Genomic DNA, 19,705 nt, shown 5'->3' with positions numbered 1-19,705 from the left:
GTCTGTCTCTCTGTGTGTCTAGGTGTATGTCTCTGTGGGGGTGTCTGTCTCTCTGTGTGTCTAGGTGTATGTCTCTGTAGGGGTGTCTGTGTCTAGGCGTATGTCTCTGTGGGGGTGTCTGTCTCTCTGTGTGTCTGGGTGTATGTCCTTATGGGGGTGTATGTCTCTCTGTATCTAGGTGTATGTTTCTGTGGGAGTGTCTGTCTCTCTGTGTCTGGGTGTATGTCCTTGTGGGGGTGTATGTCTCTCTGTGTCTGAGTGTCTGTCTCTCTGTATGTCTGGATATATGTTTCTGTGGGGGTGTCTGTCTCTCTGTGTGTCTGAGTGTATGTCTCTGTGGGGGTGTCTGTCTCTCTGTGTCTGGGTGTCTGTCTCTCTGTGGGAGTGTATGTCTCTCTGTGTCTGGGTGTATGTCTCTCTGTGTGAGTGTCTGTCTCTCTGTGTGTCTGGGTGTATGTCTCTGTGGGGGTGTCTGTCTCTCTGTGTCTGGGTGTCTGTCTCTCTGTGTGTCTGGGTGTATGTCTCTCTGTGTCTGGGTGTCTCTCTGTGGGGGTGTCTGTCTCTCTGTCTGGGTGTATGTCTCTGTGTCTGGGTGTCTGTCTCTATGTGTCTGGGTGTCTGTCTCTCTGTGGGGGTGTCTGTCTCTCTGTGTCTGGGTGTCTGTCTCTATGTGTCTGGGTGTCTGTCTCTCTGTGGGGGTGTCTGTCTCTCTGTGTCTGGGTGTCTGTCTCTCTGTGTGTCTGGGTGTATGTCTCTGTGTCTGTCTCTCTGTGTCTGGGTGTCTCTCTGTGGGGGTGTCTGTCTCTCTGTCTGGGTGTATGTCTCTGTGTCTGGGTGTCTGTCTCTCTGTGTGTCTGGGGGAGGGGGAGGGGGAGGGGGAGCGGCTGCTGCCGTCAGAGGCGGAGCCTGAGCCTGAGGCCCAGAGTCGGCGTTTCCAAACGACAGACCGAGGCCTGGAGTCCGGGGCCCGGCTCGACATGGTACAGACAGCGGCCCGGGGATCAGCCCGGGGATGGGGCACGGGGCCCGGGGATGGGGAACGGGGATGGGGCCCGGGGAAGGGGCCCGGGGCCGAGCCCGAGCCCGAGCCCGGGGATGGGGATGGGGCCCGGTGTGTGTCTGTGGAGGATTCCCTGAGAATGAGGGGGTTGGAGGGAGGGAGGCTCCATCCCAGTATGAATGGGCTGAATGGCCTCCTGGAGCGTGGTATTGGGTAATAATCCTGTTCCAGGGCACATGGGGAAAGCTCACTGTCACTTGTATAGAACCAGATCCAGTTCACACTGGGCTGATCCCCCGTCACCCTAATCCCCGTCACCCCGATCCCCGTCACCCCGATCCCCGTCACCCCGATCCCCATCACCCCGATCCCCGTCACCCTGATCCCCCATCACCCTGATCCCCATCACCCCGATCCCCGTCACCCTGATCCCCGTCACCCTGATCCCCGTCACCCTGATCCCCGTCACCCTGAACCCCGTCACCCTGATCCCCGTCACCCTGATCCCCGTCACCCTGATCCCCCATCACCCTGATCCCCGTCACCCCGATCCCCGTCACCCTGATCCCCGTCACCCTGATCCCCGTCACCCTGATCCCCGTCACCCTGAACCCCGTCACCCTGATCCCCGTCACCCTGATCCCCGTCACCCTGATCCCCCATCACCCTGATCCCCGTCACCCCGATCCCCGTCACCCTGAACCCCGTCACCCTGATCCCCCATCACCCTGATCCGCCAACACCCTGATCCCCCGTCACCCTGATCCCCGTCACCCTGATCCCCGTCACCCTGAACCCCGTCACCCTGATCCCCCATCACCCTGATCCGCCAACACCCTGATCCCCCGTCACCCTGATCCCCGTCACCCTGATCCCCGTCACCCTGAACCCCGTCACCCTGATCCCCCATCACCCTGATCCGCCAACACCCTGATCCCCCGTCACCCTGATCCCCGTCACCCTGATCCCCCATCACCCTGATCCCCGTCACCCTGATCCCCCATCACCCTGATCCCCCATCACCCTGATCCTCCATCACCCTGATCCCCGTCACCCTGATCCCCGACACCCTGATCCCCGACACCCTGATCCCCCATCACCCTGATCCCCGTCACCCTGATCCCCCATCACCCTGATCCGCCAACACCCTGATCCCCCATCACCCTGATCCCCGACACCCTGATCCCTGTCACCCTGATCCCCATCTCTCGGATCCCCCATCACCCTGATCCCCATCACCCTGATCCCCGTCACCCTGATCCCCGTCACCCTGATCCCCATCACCCTGATCCCCGTCACCCTGATCCCTGTCACCCTGATCCCCGTCACCCTGATCCCCGTCACCCTGATTCCCCCATCACCCTGATCCCCCGTCACCCCGTCACCCTGATCCCCGTCACCCCGTCACCCTGATCCCCGTCACCCCGTCACCCTGATCCCCGTCACCCCGTCACCCTGATCCCTGTCACCCTGATCCCCATCACCCTGATCCCCGTCACCCTGGTCCCCGTCACCCTATCACCCTGATCCCCCATCACCCTGATCCACGTCACCCTGATCACCCATCACCCTGATCCCCGACACCCTGATCCCCCATCACCCTGATCCCCGACACCCTGATCCCTGTCACCCTGATCCCCATCTCCCGGATCCCCCATCACCCTGATCCCCAATCACCCTGATCCCCCGTCACCCTGATCCCCCGTCACCCTGATCCCCGTCACCCTGATCCCCGTCACCCTGATCCCCCATCACCCTGATCCCCATCACCCTGATCCCCGTCACCCTGATCCCTGTCGCCCTGATCCCCGTCACCCTGATCCCCGTCACCATGATCCCCATCTCCCTGATCCCGATCACCCTGATCCCCATCACCCTGATCCCCGTCACCCTGATTCCCCCATCACCCTGATCCCCCGTCACCCCGTCACTCTGATCCCCGTCACCCCGTCACCCTGATCCCCGTCACCCCGTCACCCTGATCCCTGTCACCCTGACCCCCATCACCCTGATCCGCGACACCCTGATCCCCGACACCCTGATCCCCGTCACCCTGGTCCCCGTCACCCTGATCCCCGTCACCCTGATCCCCCATCACCCTGATCCCCGTTATCCTGATCCCCCGTCACCCTGATCCCCGTCACCCTGATCCCCCGTCACCCTGATCCCCCGTCAACCTGATCCCCCATCACCCTGATCCCCGTCACCCTGATCCCCATCACCCTGAACCCCATCACCCTTATCACCGTCACCCTGATCCTCCATCACCCTGATCCCCGTCACCCTCATCCCCATCACCCTGGTCCCCCAGGACCCTGATACCCCATCACCCTGATCACCCATCACCCTGATCACCCATCACCCTGATCCCCGTCACCCTCATCCCCATCACCCTGATCCCCCATCACCCTGATCCCCCATCACCCTGATCCCCCGGCACCCTGATCCCCCATCACCCTGGTCCCCGTCACCCTGATCTGCCGTCACTCTGATCCCCGTCACCCTGATCCCCCATCACCCTGATCCCCATCACCCTGATCCCTCTCACCCTGATCCCCCATCACCCTGGTCCCCATCACCCTGATCCCTCGTCACCCTGATCCCCGTCACCCTGATCCCCCATCACCCTGATCCCCCATCACCCTGATCCCCCATCACCCTGATCCCCGTCACCCTGATGCCCCATCACCCTGATCCCCGTCACCCTGATCCCCCATCACCCTGATCCCCGTCACCCTGATGCCCCATCACCCTGTTCCCCGTCACCCTGATCCCTGTCTCCCTGATCCCCCATCACCCTGATCCCCCATCACCCTGATCCCCGTCACCCTGATCCCCTGTCACCCTGATCCCCCGTCACCCTGATCCCCCATCACCCTGATCCCCATCTCCCTGATCCCCATCACCCTGATCCCCCGTCACCCTGATCCCCATCACCCTGATCCCCGTCACCCTGATCCCCCATCACCCTGATCCCCCATCACCCTGATCCCATCACCCTGATCCCCCGTCACTCTGATCCCCATCTCCCTGATCCCCATCACCCTGATCCCCCGTCACTCTGATCCCCATCTCCCTGATCCCCATCACCCTGATCCCCCATCACCCTGATCCCATCACCCTGATTCCCCCGTCACTCTGATCCCCCCGTCACTCTGATCCCCATCACCCTGATCCCCCTCACCCTGGTCCCCGTCACCATGGTCCCCATTACCATGGTCCGCATTAACCTGGTCCCCATCACCCTGGTCCCTGTCACCATGGTCCCCATCACCATGGTCCCCATCACCCTGGTCCCCAACATCACAGTCCCCATCATCATGGTCCCTGTCACTCTGGTCCCCGTCACCACGGTCCCTGTCACCACGGTCCCTGTCACCACGGTCCCTGTCACCATGATCCCTGTCACCATGATCCCCGTCACCATGATCCCCATCACCACAGTCCCTGTTACCATGGTGTCGATGTATCCTCTGTTTGGAATGGGTTTTTGAAAGAGGGAATTGGTGAGCAGTGGGTGGATTGGAATAGGGAATGGGACATGGGAAGATTATGGAAAAAGGAATTGGGGCAAAGGGAATGTTATGAAAATAGGGAATGGGGGGTAATGGGAGGCGATTGAAATAGGGAAAGAGGGGCAAGGAGACACGATTGAAGCCATGCTCATCTGTAGGAATGTTTGAGGATCAGTGACTTGTGTATCGTGGGGTTTGGTGTCATCGTGAAACTTTTCATTGTACAAGGGTGTACGGGTCAGTGATGAAGACGGGCCCAAAACTGTCTCAGCAGGAGGGTGGTGTTCTGAGCACTCAGGTCAGTGTGTAGTCTCAGACCCTACCCTGGGGGTGCGTTGAAGTTCAGTGCTGGCAGTCGGTTTGGGGGGGGGTCGGGTTCCAGGCTGTTGGTTTTAGAGTTGGGGACAGTGATATTGTGCTCTAGGTCTTTGTGTGGATCAGGGATCAGCGTTTTACCAGGGTGAGGGAAGAGTGTTTGGTGGTAGCTGGGTTTGGGGTGCTTTGTTTGATGACCATAGTCTCTGTTTGCTGGATCACAGTCTGTTTCATAAATCAGCAGTAGGCCCATTATGATCACTTGCCACCTACTTTTGACATCATCTAAAACTACTGAATACTCACTCTGTTTAAACTAATGGACAGAGGTAAACTGCAGATTTATCAAGCTCTTTAGATTTGAGGATATGCTATATCTGTCTTTATTCAGACTGTTTGACTCTGGCTAACTGATTTCATTTCCTGCAGATACCAGAATTACAAAAAAGCACTGTCCATATCCAGGAACCAGAACGTGTGGAAAGAATTATCTCCGCCCTCTGTGATGGGGGAGCCTCCAAACTTCAGGTGGGTCTGTAATGAGGCCAGATCATAGCTATCCTCAGCTGGATTTACCATGATTGAAAGCAGAAAAGGGCCTTTAAGAATGAGGCGTCTCCTGTTTATGACAGCGATTAGGAATTCGCTTTTTCTCTAAGCCTGTGGAATTCGCTTTCCCAGAGAGTGATGGAGTTGGTGTCATTAAACATTTTAAAACTGTGTTAAATTGACTACCTGTCCATCAAGAATTGAAGTGTAGGAGTGAACAGGAAAGTAGAGACAATTTTTCATTCCTCTGGGACTTTTCCAGAACTTGAGAGTTCTTAGAAGATTACTCCCAATGCATCCAAAATCTCTGCAGCTGCTTCCGTTAAATATTCTTGGATGCACCCCATCAGGTCCATGGGCCTTTAGCCTCATTATTGAACTTAAATTCTACCAGCTGCCATTTGAACACATGTCCCCATCACATTAAAGCTGGGCCTGTGGATTACTAGCCCAGTGGCAGTACCAGGACACTACCATCTCCCCTTAAGGGGCTGAAGGGTCTGTTTCATTGTGCACAGTCAACATGCTATTTTTCCGTGTTTAAGGAATGCTGGAGTTGAGCAACCATGTGGTCTACTCCATTAATGAGCTACTGTTTCTGTTCCAGGTTATTACAGATTTTGATATGACTTTAACTCGACTTGCCAAGAACAGCAAAAAAAGGATAACCTGTTACAGTAAGTATTGCCTTTTGTACTGCGGGGATCATTTAGAAAATGTCACTTTGCAACTGGATCGATGAGCTCCTAGAGTGGAGAGAATGTTTCATGGGGACAGGTAGAGGAAGCTTTACTTTCTGTTTAAATGAGCACCTATCCCTGTCCATGTTCTGGGAGTTCTTGGATGGTGACAATGTAGAGGAAGCTTCACATTTGTATGTAATCCCATGCTGCCCCTGTCCTGGGAGTATTTTGAAGGGGACAATATCAAGGGGGCTTTGAATTCAGTTTAAAATGGTACAGGAAGCTTTACTTTCAGTTTAAAAGAGAAGCGAGAACTTTACTCTCTATCTATCCTGTGTTGTACAGTACATTCAGTATGCTCAGAGCACATCAAGAGTGCGAGATAGCTCGAGTGAGTGTGTAGTATGGGGAACTTGGAGCAGCATGGTAGTTTGGTTCAGAGGGGAAGGGCCTATGCCTAAAACATCGATTCTCCTGCTCTTTGGATGCTGCCTGACTTGCTGAGTTTTTCCAGTGCCACACTTTTTGACACTAAATTAGAAAACAGACCCAAAAAGGTAATAACCCGTGATTACTACCTGAGCCATGAACTAATTGGCTCAGGGTGAACAAAGTTAAGGGGTAAACATTTGGCTCAAAGATTAGTGTGGGGAAAAATGATTCAAATTCATGGGACATTGGTCCCAGTACTGGGGAAGGAGTGAACTGATCCGATGGGGGGGGGCTCCACCTGAATGATGCTGAGACCAGAGCTCTGGCCAATCACATTACCAGGAGTGTGGATAGGGCTTTAAAGTAAACAGTGGTGGTGGTGTGGGGGGGTGGGGGGTGGGGATGGGTTCTGTTGCGTGAAATATTATGGAAAAAGTTAAAAGAGAGGAAGTGATGAAGGGCTTTTGCTCGAAATGTTGATTTTCCTGCTCCTCAGATGCTGCCTGACCTGCTGTGCTTTTCCAGCACCACTCTAACCTAGACTCTGGTTTCCAGCATCTGCAGTCCTTGTTTTTACCTAAAAGAGAGGAAGGTTCAGCAGAGCTTAAAGTTTCTGGAACAAGTGTCCAAGGACACACATAAATTAGGATAGATAAAGCCTGTAAGAAAGGCACTATTAAAGTAGTCATGAGGGACTTCAATATACAGTTGGACTTGCAACATCAGGTTGGTAGTGGATCTCAAGAAAAGGAATTTGTGGAATGTATCCAAGATGGATCCAAGATGGATTTGGTGATGCGTAATGAGAAAGTCTTGATTTAGAAGCTTTAAGTGAAGGATTCCCTCGGAGGCAGTGACCATAACGTAAGAACTAGGAGCAGGAGCAAGCCATCTGGCCCTTTGAATCTGCTGATCTTTTTGTGGCTTCAGCTCCACTTAATTCCTTTACTGTTCAAAAAGTTATCTATCTTAGCTTTAAGAACATTCAATGAGGAAGCCTCAACTATTTCACTGGTCAGGAAATTCCACAGATTCTCAACCCTCTGGGTGAAGAAGTTCCTTCTCAATTCAGTCCTAAATCTGCTCCCCCTAACTTAGAGGCTATGCCCTCTTGTCCTAGTTTCACCCGCCAGTGGAAACATCTTCATAACTTATCGATTCCCTTCATAATTTTATATGTTTCTATAAGATTCCCCTTCGTTCTGAATTCCAATGAATATAATCCCAGTCTATTCTGTTTCTTCTCATAAACTATAACTCCCTCAAGTCTAGAATCATCCTGGTGAACCTCCTCTGCACCCCTTCTCATGCCAGAACGTCCTTTTTCAAGTAAGAAGACTAAAACTACATGCAGTACTCCAGATGTAGTCTTACCAGCACCTTGTACAGCTGCAACATAACCTTCCTGCTTTTAAAGTCAATCCCTTTAGCAATGAATTACAAAATTGTATGTGCCTTCCTAATTACCTGTTATACCTGCAGACCAACCTTCAGTGATTCATGCACAAGGACACTCAAGTCCCTCTGCACAGCATATAGATGTCTTGCTACTTCTTCCTTGATAATAGATTCAAGCATTTTCAATTCACATTGCAGTTTGAGAGGGTAAAGCTGGAATCGAATGTAGCAGTATTACAATTGAGTAAAGGTAGCTGCAAAGACATGAAGGAGGAGCTGACCGGAGGCGATTGAAAGGGGAGTCTAGCAGGGAAGATTGTGGAGCAGCAATGGCAGGAGTTTCTGAGGGTAATTTGGGAGACACAGCAGAGATTCATCCCAATGAAGAAGATACGTATGAAGGGGAGGATGAAGCAACCACAGCTGACAAGGGAAATCAGGGACAGCATAAAAGAGAAAGCAAATGTGGTGAAGATTAGTGGGAAGCCAGATGAAATATGAAAGTAAGCTAGCTATTAATTGAAAAGAAAATTGCTAGAGTTTTTTTAAGTATATGAAAGGTAAGAGAGAGGCAAGAGTGGATATTGGAGCACTGGAAAATGAGGCTGGAGAAGCAGTAATAGTGAACAAAGGAATGGTGGAGGAACTGAATAGGTAATTTGCATCAATTTTCACAGTGGAAGACACTAGCAGCTTACCAGAACTTAAAGAGAGTTGGTGACAGAGGTGAATCACAGGAAACAGAGGGTAGCATGGAAGGATACTGTTTGGAATAGAAGGTTATGTTGAATGGTGTTCCATAAGGAACAGTGCTGGGACCTCTGCTGTTGATTTGGAGGAAAATGTGGCTAGTCTAATTAGTAAGTTTCCTGATGAAGGGCTTTTGCCCGAAACATCAATTTTCCTGCCCCTCGGATGCTGCCTGACCTGCTGTGCTTTTCTAGCATCACTCTGATCTCAACTCTGGTTTACAGCATCTGCAGTCCTCACTTTTTGCCTAATTAGTAAGTTTGTAGACAATAAAAAGATTGGTGGATTTGTGGATCGTGAGCAGGATTGTCAGAGGACACAGCAGGATATAGATCAGTTGGAGGCATGGGCAGATGAAGTTTAGTCCAGATAAATGTGAAGTGATACATTTTGGAAGGTCAAGTACAGGTGGAAATTGTGCAGTGAATGGCAGAACCCTTAGGAGTATTGATATGCAGAGAGATCTGGGTGTGCAGGTCCACAGATCACTGCAGCGCAGGTAGATAAGGTAGTAATAAAAATCTATGGCAAGCTTGCCTTCATTGGAAGGGACATTGACTATAAGGATAGACAGGTTATGCCGCAGCCTTACGGAAGTTCAGTTAGGCCACACTTGGAATATTGCATACAGTTCTGGTCACCACAATACCAGAAGGATGTGGATGCTTTGGAGAGGGTACAGAAAAGGTTTACCAGGATGTTGCCTGTTATGGAGAATTTTAGTAATGAAGAAAGATGGATAGACTGGGTTTGTTTTCACTGAAAAGCAGGAGGTTGAAGGGTGACCTGATAGTCATTTATAAGATTGTGAATGGCATGGATAGAGTAGAAAGTGTGAGGCTTTTTCCTAGAGTGGAGGGATCAATTACTGGGGGACACAGGTGCAGAGGGAAGGGAGAGTTTAAATGAGATGTGTGAGGCAGGTTTTTCACACAAAGGGTGGTGAGTGCCTGGAACGCGCTGCCAGAGGAGGTGGTGGAAGCAGACACAACAGCAGCATTCAAGAAGCACCTGGACAAATACAGGAATAGGAAAGGGAATGGAGGGATATGGATGCTGTAAGTGAAGACAGTTTTAATATGGAAGGGCAAAATGTTTCGGCACAGGTTTGGAGGGCTGAAGGGCCTGTTCCTATGCTGTACTGTTCTTAGTTCTTATTCTGTAAGATCTGAAGGTGGATAAATCACGTGGACTAGAGGTTCTGGAGGAGATAGCTAAGGAGATTGTAGAGGAATTGGTGGTGATCTTTCAGGAATGACTGGAGTCAGGAAACTGGCTAACGTAACACCCTGTTTAAGAAGGGCAGGAGACAGGAGACTGTAAGCCAATTAGCCTAATCTTGGTTGGCAAGATTTTAGAGTCCATGATTAAGGATGAGATTATGGAGTCCTGAGAAGCATATGGTAAAATAGAACTGAGTCAGGGGGAGAATTAGAATTCTTTGAGGAAGTAATGAATAAGTTAGACAAAAGGGAGCAAGTAGACATGATCTGTTTGGATTTCCAGAAGGCTTTGGACAAGGTACCCACAGACCAGGCTACTAAAGAACATAATAGTATTAGGGGCAAAATCCTGGCATGGATCAAGGGTTGGCTGACTGGTGGAAGGCACAGAGTGGGGATAAAGGGGTCTTTTTCAGGATTGCTGCTGGTGACGAGTGGAGTTCTTCAGGGGCTAGTGTTGGGAACCACAACTATTCACATTATACATTAACAATCAAGACGAAGGCACTGAGAGCATTGCTGCTAAGTTTTCGCCCAACAAAAAAATGAGGTACAGGTTGTGTTGAGGAAGTAGGGAGTGCAGAAAGACATGGACAGGCTAGGAGAGTGGACAAAGAAGGGGTAAATGGAAAACAAGGTGGGAAATTGTTAGATTATGCACTTTGGTAGGAAGAATAGAGGCATAGACTATTTTCTAAACTGGGAAAGCTTTTTGAAATCTGAAGCACAAAGGGACTTGGGAGTCTTAGCTCATGATACTTTTAAGGTTAACATGCAGGTTCAGTTGACAGGTAGGATGGCAAATGTAATGTTTAAATTCCTCTCAAGGGGGCTAGAATACAAGAGCAGAAATATACTGCTGAGGCTATATAAAGCTCTGGTCAGATCACATTTGGAATATTGTGGGCAGGTTTGGGCCCCGAATCTAAGGATGGATGTGCTGAAGGGGAGAGGATCCAGAGGAGGTTTACAAGAATGATTCTGGGACAAAGGGCTTTTTATATGAGGAGCGGTTAAGGACTCTGGGTCTGTACTTCGTAGAGTTTAAAGGACGAGGTGGGGTCTGTTTAAAACTTACAGAACACTGAGAGGCCATGGACAGAGTGGACATGGAGAACATGTTTCCATTAGCAGGAGAGATTAGGATCTGAAGGCACAGCCTCAGAGTGAAAGGACAATCCTTTAGCATGGAGATGAGGAGGAATGTCTTCAGCCAGAGCATAGTGAATCTGTGGAGCTCATTGTCACAAAGGTGGATGGAGACAAAATCATTAAAAGTATCTCAGACAGAGGTAGATTCTTGCTTGGTAAGGGAATCAAGGGTTACAGGGAAAAGGCTTCAGAAAGGTATCAGCCATGATTAAATGGCGGAGCAGACTCGATGGGCTGAATGGCCTAATTCTGCTTCTATATCATATCTGTATAGTACATGGCCTGAGTATGTTTGACAGGGACAGTGTAGAGGAAGCTTTAATTTCTATTTAAAAGTGTAGAGGCACTTACTCTATATCTAATCCCATGCTGTGCCTGACCTGGAAGTGTTTGATGGGTTCAATGTAGAGGAAGCTTTATTTCATATCTAACCCTGTGCTGTCCCTGTTGTGGGAATGTTTCATGGGGCTTTGCTTTCTATGTATAAGAGTAGTTACCTGTACTGTGTATCTAATCCTGTGTAAACCTTATCCTGGGAGTGTTTGATAGGACAGGGTGGAGGGAGTTTTACTTCCATTTTATGTGTGTGAACGGAGCTTTGCTTTCAGTTCAGAAGAGTAAAGGGGGCTTTACTCTAGATCTAACCTGTGCTGTTCCTGTCCAGTCAGTTTTTGATGAGGGCAGTGTAAATGCAGCTTTAATTTCCATTTAAATAATTAGAGGGAGCTTTACTCTATCTATCCCTGTACTTTCCCTGTCCTGGGAGTTTCTGATGGGACAATGTAAAGTCAGGTTTACTTTCCATTTGAAAGAATAGAGCCAGTTTAATCTGTATCTATCCCCATGCTGTCTCTGTCTTGTGATTGTTTTATGGGGACATGTAGAGAGAGCTTTAATCTGTATTAAACCTGTGCTGTCTCTGTCTTGTGAGCGTTTGATGGGGACAGTGTTGAGAGAGCTTTACTCTGAAGCCTGTGTGTCCCTGGCCTGGGTATGTTTGATGGGGACAGTGTTGAGAGAGCTTTACTTACAGTTTAAAAATGTAGAGGCACCTTTACTTTCAGTTTAAAGTACCGTTTAAAATAGTAGAGAAAGCTGCACTCTGTGTCTAACCCCATTCTGTACATGTCCTGGGATTGTTTAACAGGGACAGTGTAGAGGAAATATCTAGCACTGTGTTGTCCCTGTACTGGGAGTGTTTGATGGGGAGAATACAGTGAGAACTTTAATTTCAGTGAGCACGCAAATTTCTAGAAATTTCAGGAAATTTGCAAAAGGAAGATTATAAATGAACTGAATTTTAAATTGGAGTTTGATCTGCATTAATACTACTTATGTACTACTTTGGATTTCCACAGGTATTATTCAAGACAGCACATTAATTAGTGATGAATGCAAGATAAAGGTAATTGGTGCCTACATTTTACAGATATAAATAAGCTGTAGCTTAGTTCACATTTGTAAACATGGAGCAATGATCTGCAGAAGAAAATGGCTGGCAGTGACATGAACATGCAGAATGCATCTTTCTACATTATACATTTCCACAGTCGCAAGAGGCAGGAGTGATGGTCCATAATATGCTCCCCATTTGCTCTCACATTATTTCCCTCACTCTCCAGATCTTATTTCCCAGGTAAATATCTCTTTGACTGTTAGATATCTCTGTTTGAGAATTGGTTTAGCTCAGTTGACTGATGGTTGCTTTGTGAAGTAGTGTAATGGCAACTGTGTGGGTTCAATTCCCACATTGGCTGAGGTCAAAATGAAGGACTTTCCTTCTCAAACCTCTCCCCTTACCTGAGCTGTGGCAGTTCTCAGGTTAAATTACAACCAGTCATCTCTCACTAATGATATAGCAGCCCTATGGTCTAGTAAGACTGTGGAACTTGATGTGATCTCTGTTTATTGTGGATCAGCCTGTGTTTTGAGTCACAATGAACATAGACGTAGAACAGTACAGCACAGGAACAGACCCTTCGGCCCACCATGTCTGTGCCAATCATGATACCATTCCAAACTAATCCCTTCTGCCTGCACATGGTGTGTCCCCCTCTATTTGTTCAAATGCCTCTTAAACATTGCTTCTATCACCTCTCCAGCAGCATATTTCTGACACCTACCACCCTCTGTGTAAATAAATGCCTCACATATCTCCTTCAAACCTTGCCCCTCTCACCTTAAGCCTATGCCCCCTAGTATTTGACATTTCCTCTCTGTAAAAACGCACCAAGTATCCACCCTATCCATGCCTCTCAGAATTTTAATCTCTCGTCACAGATGAACGAACTTTTCAACTTCTACTATCCCATTGAGATTGACCACTCACGCAGCATCGAAGAGAAGTTTCCCCTGATGATCGAGTGGTGAGTCACAGTCCTTAGATTTTATTGTTGCTGTCTCCATTCCTGACATCCAGCCACACGGAGTGGGGGACCTGGAAAGATGCTGAGGTTTCACTCCTCCCTGCTTGGGGCTGGGAGGGGAGTGGATGTTGATGTGTGTCTGTGTGTCCATGAGCTCAGCTGAAACAGATGGACCACAGGTTTCTGGCCTCTTCTGGCTGTTCTTTTAGTTACTTTGAGTAATCCAGACTCAGTTGTGTCTGGACTGTCTTATTCCCCTTTTCTAGATTGGTGTGGATTTTGTACAGCTCGAATTTCATTAAACTTGCAGAACATTTGTGATGTTCTTTTTCAATCATATTGTCACAAAAATACAAACCCATGGTTCAGGGGTAGACCATTCAGCCCCTTGAGCCTACCCCACCATTCAATAAGATTATGGCTAACCTGATTGTAACCTCAAATCCACATTCCTTCCTCCCCCTGAGAACCTATCTCTCTTTGCCTTGAAAACATTTGAGGGCCTTCTAGCAATTTTTCAGAGAGTTCCAAAGACTCACAAGAGAAAAGGTTAGGTCTAATCTTGGTTTTAAACGGGTGGCCCTTAATTTTTAAACAGTGACCCCGACTTTGAGGTTCCCCCAGAACAGGAATTATCCTGGGCGCATCCATCTTTTCAAGATCTCTCAGAATTATAGGTTTCAATAAAATCACCTCTTATTCTTCGAGCCTTTAGGAATAAAAGCCTATCCTAATTTAGATAGCTTTATCTTCAAGTCAATTCTGGATATTTGAATTTGAAAGTAATGTACGCCCCCTCTAGCTGCCCTTGAGAAAGTGGGGGTGAGCTGCCTTCTTGAACCGCTGCAGTACACCCACAATGCTCTTAGGTAAGGAATACCAGGAGCTTGACCCAGTAACACTGAAGGAACAGTGATATATTTCCAAGTTAGGATGGTGAGTGGCCTGGAGAGGAGCTTGCAGGGGGTGGTGTTCCCATGTATCTGCTGCCCTTGTCCTTCTGGATGAAAGTAGTTGTGGGTTTGGAAGGTGCTGACTGAGGAGCCTTGGTGAATTTCTGCAGTGCATCTTGTAGATGGTACACACTGCTGCTACTGAGTGCCAGTGGTGAGTGCTAACCAAGTGGATAGTATCAAGCCTCAAGTCTTAATTCAGGTGTAGATTAATTGGAAGTGACTGGGCTCTGACCCTGAACTCTTTGTTCTTTCGGCAGGTGGACAAAAGTCCATGAGCTCCTTGTGGAGCAGAAGATTGAAAAGAGCAAACTGGCCAAAACTGTGAAGGAATCAGGTGCTGAGCTGAGGTAGGAGTGATCCGTTGTGTATTTTAACTCCCAGCTGGGGCTTGATGCGCAGTGCTGGTACAGTGAGTCAAACAACTGTCACTGCAGACACTTGGAACAGAGAATTTGTGTTGACAATCACAATGCAGGGCTGAGGGAAGCCCACACTTTCAGAGATACTGTACTTTGGTTAAAACAATAAATTGAGGTTGAGGCCCCATCTGCCCCGGGGGAGTGAACATAAAGATCTGCTATTCCGACTGAGTTGTGTCCCTCAACCAGTGTCACCAAATGTCAAATAATCTCGCCATTATCACATTGTTGTTTGTGGGAGCTTGCTGTGCAGAAATGCAATGTTCCCCACATTCCAACACTGACTACATTTCAAAAAGTACTTCACTGATGATGAGTAACATTCAAAAGCTGTGAAGGTGCTATATAAATACAACTTAGTCAGTTTTCTTTCAGCTATGTCATCCCAAGTGAACCCAGGTCTCTGTTCAGCAATCATTCATGCATCCGATGTGTGTTTTTCTGTCACAGGGATGGATTCAGGATTTTCTTCGGTGAACTTCACAAACACGGTGTTCCTGTCTTGATATTTTCAGCTGGTGTAGGTGATGTACTGGAGGAAATCATTCGGCAGATTGAAGTCTATCACCAAAACGTCACGGTGGTGTCAAACTTCATGGACTTTGATGAGAATGTGAGTGAGCGACTGATTAAGTATATCAGGCTAGCGACTTCTCAGGAGGGGCAGAGCTCTGGGAGGTCCAGGTTATGGGGCTGGTTTGGGGGTGGGCTGTGTTTGAGCTTTAGGACTTGCTACTGGGGAGATTCAGAATGAGCTTAATTGACAGAGTTATTGAATTCTATTAATGGCTGCAGTCAGATTAGGGAAGGGTCAGGATTAACTACCATTGTGAAAGGAGCAGAAAAATTAATGATTGCAGGAAACTACTATCAATGGAGGTGGGGACACTTTGAAGACCTGAGGGATAAAACCCATTGTAAAGCCGAATAGTGAACGTTAGACTTTAAACACCAGCGTGCTAACTGGTTATACCATTCTCCTTATAGTGCAGCTGGTTCTGTAAGTTTGGATGCCTTTATTGGTTTTGGTATTTAACCAAAAAACTTTACTCACCAGACTAGGAAACAGTCTACGTGTAAGAATGTAAAGTGCGTTAATTGGATGCATTGTGGCATATTGGCTGTTTCATTTCTCTTTCATTAGTTACTACATTCAAGAATCTTGCAAATATTGCTGTGAAACACTTCAGGACATTGGGGTTGTGAAAGGTGCTATATTATCACAAATGTTCCTCTGTTCAAGAAGGGAAATAGGGATAATCCAGAAAACTAGACCGGTGAGTCTCACATCCATGGTTGGGAAGCTGTTGGAGAGAGTTTTTGGGGATAGGATTTACACGCATTTGGAAAAGCATGGTCTAATTAGGGAGTCACGTGGCTTTGTGCAGGGGTCATGTCTTACTAAATTGATTGAATTTTTTGAGGAGGTGACAAAGGTGATCGATGAGGGTAGAGCGGTGGATGTTGTCGACATGGATTTTAATAAGGCTTTCGATAAGGTCTCTCCTGGTAGACTCATCCAGAAGATTAAGATACACGAGATCTATAGTGACTTGGCCACAGGGATTCAGAATTGACGTGCCCAAAGAAAACAGAGGGTCATGGTGGAAGGGTATTTTTCAGGCTGGAGGTCTGTGACTGGTGGTGTTCTGCAGGGATCTGTACTGGGACCTCTGCTATTTGTGATATATAGAAATGACTTGAATGAAAATGTTGATGGGTGAGTTAGTAATTTTGCAGAAGAACAGTAGAGTTGTGGATAGTGTAGAAGGTTATCAAAGGATACAGTGGGATACAGTTGTGCAGGTCAGATATGGGCAGAGAAATGGGAGTTTAATCCAGGTAAGTGTGAGGTGCTGGAGATTAAATGTTAGGAAAGGTATACAGTTAATGGCAGGATCTGGAACAGCATTGATGTACAGAGGAATCTTGGGGTTCATGTCCATGGTTTCCAGGTAGATAGGGTGGTAAAGAAGGTGAATGACATGCTTGCCTTTATTGATCAGGGAACTGAGTACAAGGAATGGGAAGTCATGTTGCAGCTTTATAAGAAGAAGGGCTTATGCCCGAAACGTCGATTCTCCTGTTCCCTGGATGCTGCCTGACCTGCTGCACTTTTCCAGCAACACATTTTCAGCTCTCATCTCCAGCATCTGCAGACCTCACTTTCTCCTGCAGCTTTATAAAACCTGGGTCAGGCCGCTCTTAGAGTATTGCATTCAATTTTGATTGCCACAGTAGAGGAGAAGGGAGAGGCTAGAAAAACTCAGGTTGCTAACTCTGGAGTGGCAGAGGCTGAGGGGAGACTTCATAGATGTCTATAAAATCATGAGATGCATAGATGGTTGATGGTCAGAATCTTTTTCCCAGAGTTGAAACGTCTAATAATAGGGGGCATACATTCAAGGTGAGAGGGGGAAGTTCAAAGGAGATGTGAGGGGCTAGTGTTTTACGCAGAGAATGGCAGGAGTTGGAACACACTGCCAGAGGTGATGGTGGAAACAGATACAATGGGGGCGTTTAAGAGACTTTTAGATAAACAAATGAATATGCAAGGAATGGAGGGATATGAACTGAGGACAGGTAGAAGGGATTAGTTGAATTTGGCATCACATTCAGCACAACATTGTGGGCCGAAGGGCCCGTTCCTGTGCTGTACTGTTCTATGTAAGTGTTAGTAACTAGAACGACTTTAGATTCAGGGTCAGTGGTGCATCATGTTAAAAGTTTGCTGTGCATGTATTTTTTTATTCTCAGGGGATTCTAAAAGGATTTAAAGGTGAAATAATCCATGTTTACAACAAGCGTGAGGGGGCCCTGCGCAACACCAAACACTTTCAGCAGCTGAGAAGCTGCAGCAACGTCATTCTCCTGGGAGATTCACTGGGGGATCTCAACATGGCAGACGGAGTCCAAAACCAGGAGAATATCCTGAAAATTGGATTCCTGAACGATAAGGTGAGGGAAGGACTGCAATAGCTCAATGCACTTCCTTGGTTTTGTCCCACGAAAGTGGTCAGTACAGGCACCAGGTTAGGAACTGGAAATGGTCATTCAATTCCTCTGTAGCATTTAATGCCATGTTAATCAAACAGTCTCATATCCCCATCAGCAAGCAGCACTCTGTCACTCTCAGGTTTTACATTATTCATTGAGCTAACACTGTTTCCTTTATGTGGCAGTGAGCTCGACACATCTCCTCTTTGCAATGTTTTCTCATTTTTCCCTTGAATAGCCTGAATGATTCACCTTATGGCTGCCTCCTTTTTAACCTTTCCAGCTAGTGGAAAAAGTTGCTAATTTTCTGTCTGAGAAACCTAAGTCAATTCAAAGTCTGTTTTTCTGAACTATTCTGAGATAGCCATGGGTGCTGAGCGTTGTCCAAGAGGCATTCCTCATGACAATGTATATTTAACTAAGGAGTACAATGCAGCTCAATGTGAGGTGATGCACTTTGGGAAGAATAACAGGAAGGCAGAGTATTGGGCCAATGGAAAGATTCTTAGTAGTGTGGATGTGCAGAGAGATCTTGGAGTCCATGTACATAGATCCCTGAAAGTTGCCACCCAGGTTGATAGTGCTGTTAAGGCATACGGTGTGTTAGGTTTTATTGGTAGAGGGATTGAGCTGCAATATCATGCTGCAACTGTACAAAACGCTAGTGCGGCCTCACTTGGAATATTGTGTACAGTTCTGGTCGCAATATTTCAGGAAGGATGTGGAAGCATTAGAAAAGGTGCAGAGGAGATTTACCAGGATGTTATACCTGGTCTGGAGGGAAGGTCTTATGAGGAAAGGCTGAGAGACTTGGGTCTGATCTCACTGGAAAGAAGAAGGCTAAGGGGGGATTTGATAGAGACATACAAGATGATCAGAGGATTAGATAGTGTAGACAGTGAAAGTCTTTTTCCAAGAATGATGACGTCAGCTTGTACAAGGGGGCGTAACTACAAATTGAGGGGTGATAGATTTAAGACAGATGGCAGAGGCAGGTTCTTTACTCAGAGAGTGGTAAGGGCATGGAATGCCCTGCCTGTTAATGTAGTTAACCCAGCCACATTAGGGAGATTTAAACAGTCCTTGGATAAGCACATGGATGATGATGGGATAATGTAGGGGGAAGAGCTGAGAATAGTTCATAGGTCAGTGCAACATTGAGGGCCGAAGGGCCTGTTCTATGAAGGCAATGACCAATCTTGTTCTCACTCAGAATGACATGCAGTCACATTTGGAACATGGGCTGATTTATCACCTGAAGCCCCATTGTCTGTACATCCAACTTAAAGGTTGCTAGTTCTGCTGTGACTTGAATCCCTCAATTCAGTTTGGAACAGAATATTTCTAATCTGCATGCCATTAGGAGCATTAGGTAGTGTGTTTATCCAGAGGAGTCAGTTTGTTGTAGATTCGATTTGAAAACTTCTCCATTCACTACAGCCTTCCGATCTCAGTACACTGTCTTTCCCCTGCAGGTTGATCAGCTCCTGAACAAATACCTGGCTTTGTACGACATTGTTCTCGTGAATGATGAAACATTGGATGTAGCGAATGGAATCTTGAAACACGTTCTCAATCCCAATCATTTGTTAAATTGCTGTCGGGACAGTTAGTCTGCAAATGTCAGAATTACCTCTATGTTTCAACACTGGGCCAGGTTTGGAAGGCTGTCAGCAAGTTTGTTTAATGAGGTTTGTGATGCACAAAAAGGGCAGGTACCGTACAACTGGACTTAATGTGTTCATAGTATGTTAAAAATGAGGTGGGGAGCCCTTTGTATCAAAATCAGCCAAAAGAGTGTTGATTTTATTTAGTATACTGTTCCTTTGTAGATAAACTGTGTTCTTAAAACATTTACTTGCATGACTGAAGAAATCTTAATTTCCCTGCCCTAGTCAAACATTTGCCACTCTGATTTTAAATAAAAATTACATTTTAAAAAGTATGTGT

General features: G+C 47.5%; 1 protein-coding gene across 2 annotated transcripts; it reads left to right on the top strand.

Moving 5' to 3' along the window:
- The first annotated feature begins 871 nt into the window (after positions 1–871).
- Positions 872–19,700, top strand: LOC122539719 (cytosolic 5'-nucleotidase 3-like). Of its 2 annotated transcripts, none has more exons than XM_087977715.1 (9): positions 872–980; positions 5,260–5,358; positions 5,987–6,056; positions 12,376–12,422; positions 13,298–13,383; positions 14,597–14,686; positions 15,209–15,371; positions 17,516–17,716; positions 19,231–19,700. In XM_087977715.1, the coding sequence occupies exons 1-9, from the start codon at positions 978–980 to the stop codon at positions 19,366–19,368; spliced, it is 897 nt and encodes a 298-aa protein (XP_087833841.1). In that variant the 5' UTR covers positions 872–977; the 3' UTR covers positions 19,369–19,700. The 2 variants fall into 2 exon arrangements, with proteins under 2 accessions (XP_087833841.1, XP_043530672.1); XM_043674737.2 differs by lacking the exon at positions 872–980 and adding an exon at positions 5,122–5,159.
- The last annotated feature ends 5 nt before the right edge of the window (positions 19,701–19,705 follow it).

The sequence above is a fragment of the Chiloscyllium plagiosum genome, unplaced genomic scaffold (assembly GCF_037043375.1).
Source record: "Chiloscyllium plagiosum isolate Xiang-an unplaced genomic scaffold, Cpla_swu_hap1 HiC_scaffold_32, whole genome shotgun sequence".
NCBI classification, from domain to species: domain Eukaryota; kingdom Metazoa; phylum Chordata; class Chondrichthyes; order Orectolobiformes; family Hemiscylliidae; genus Chiloscyllium; species Chiloscyllium plagiosum.
The sequence above is the reverse complement of the archived record's forward strand: the minus strand, read 5'-3'. Positions and strand labels throughout refer to the sequence as shown.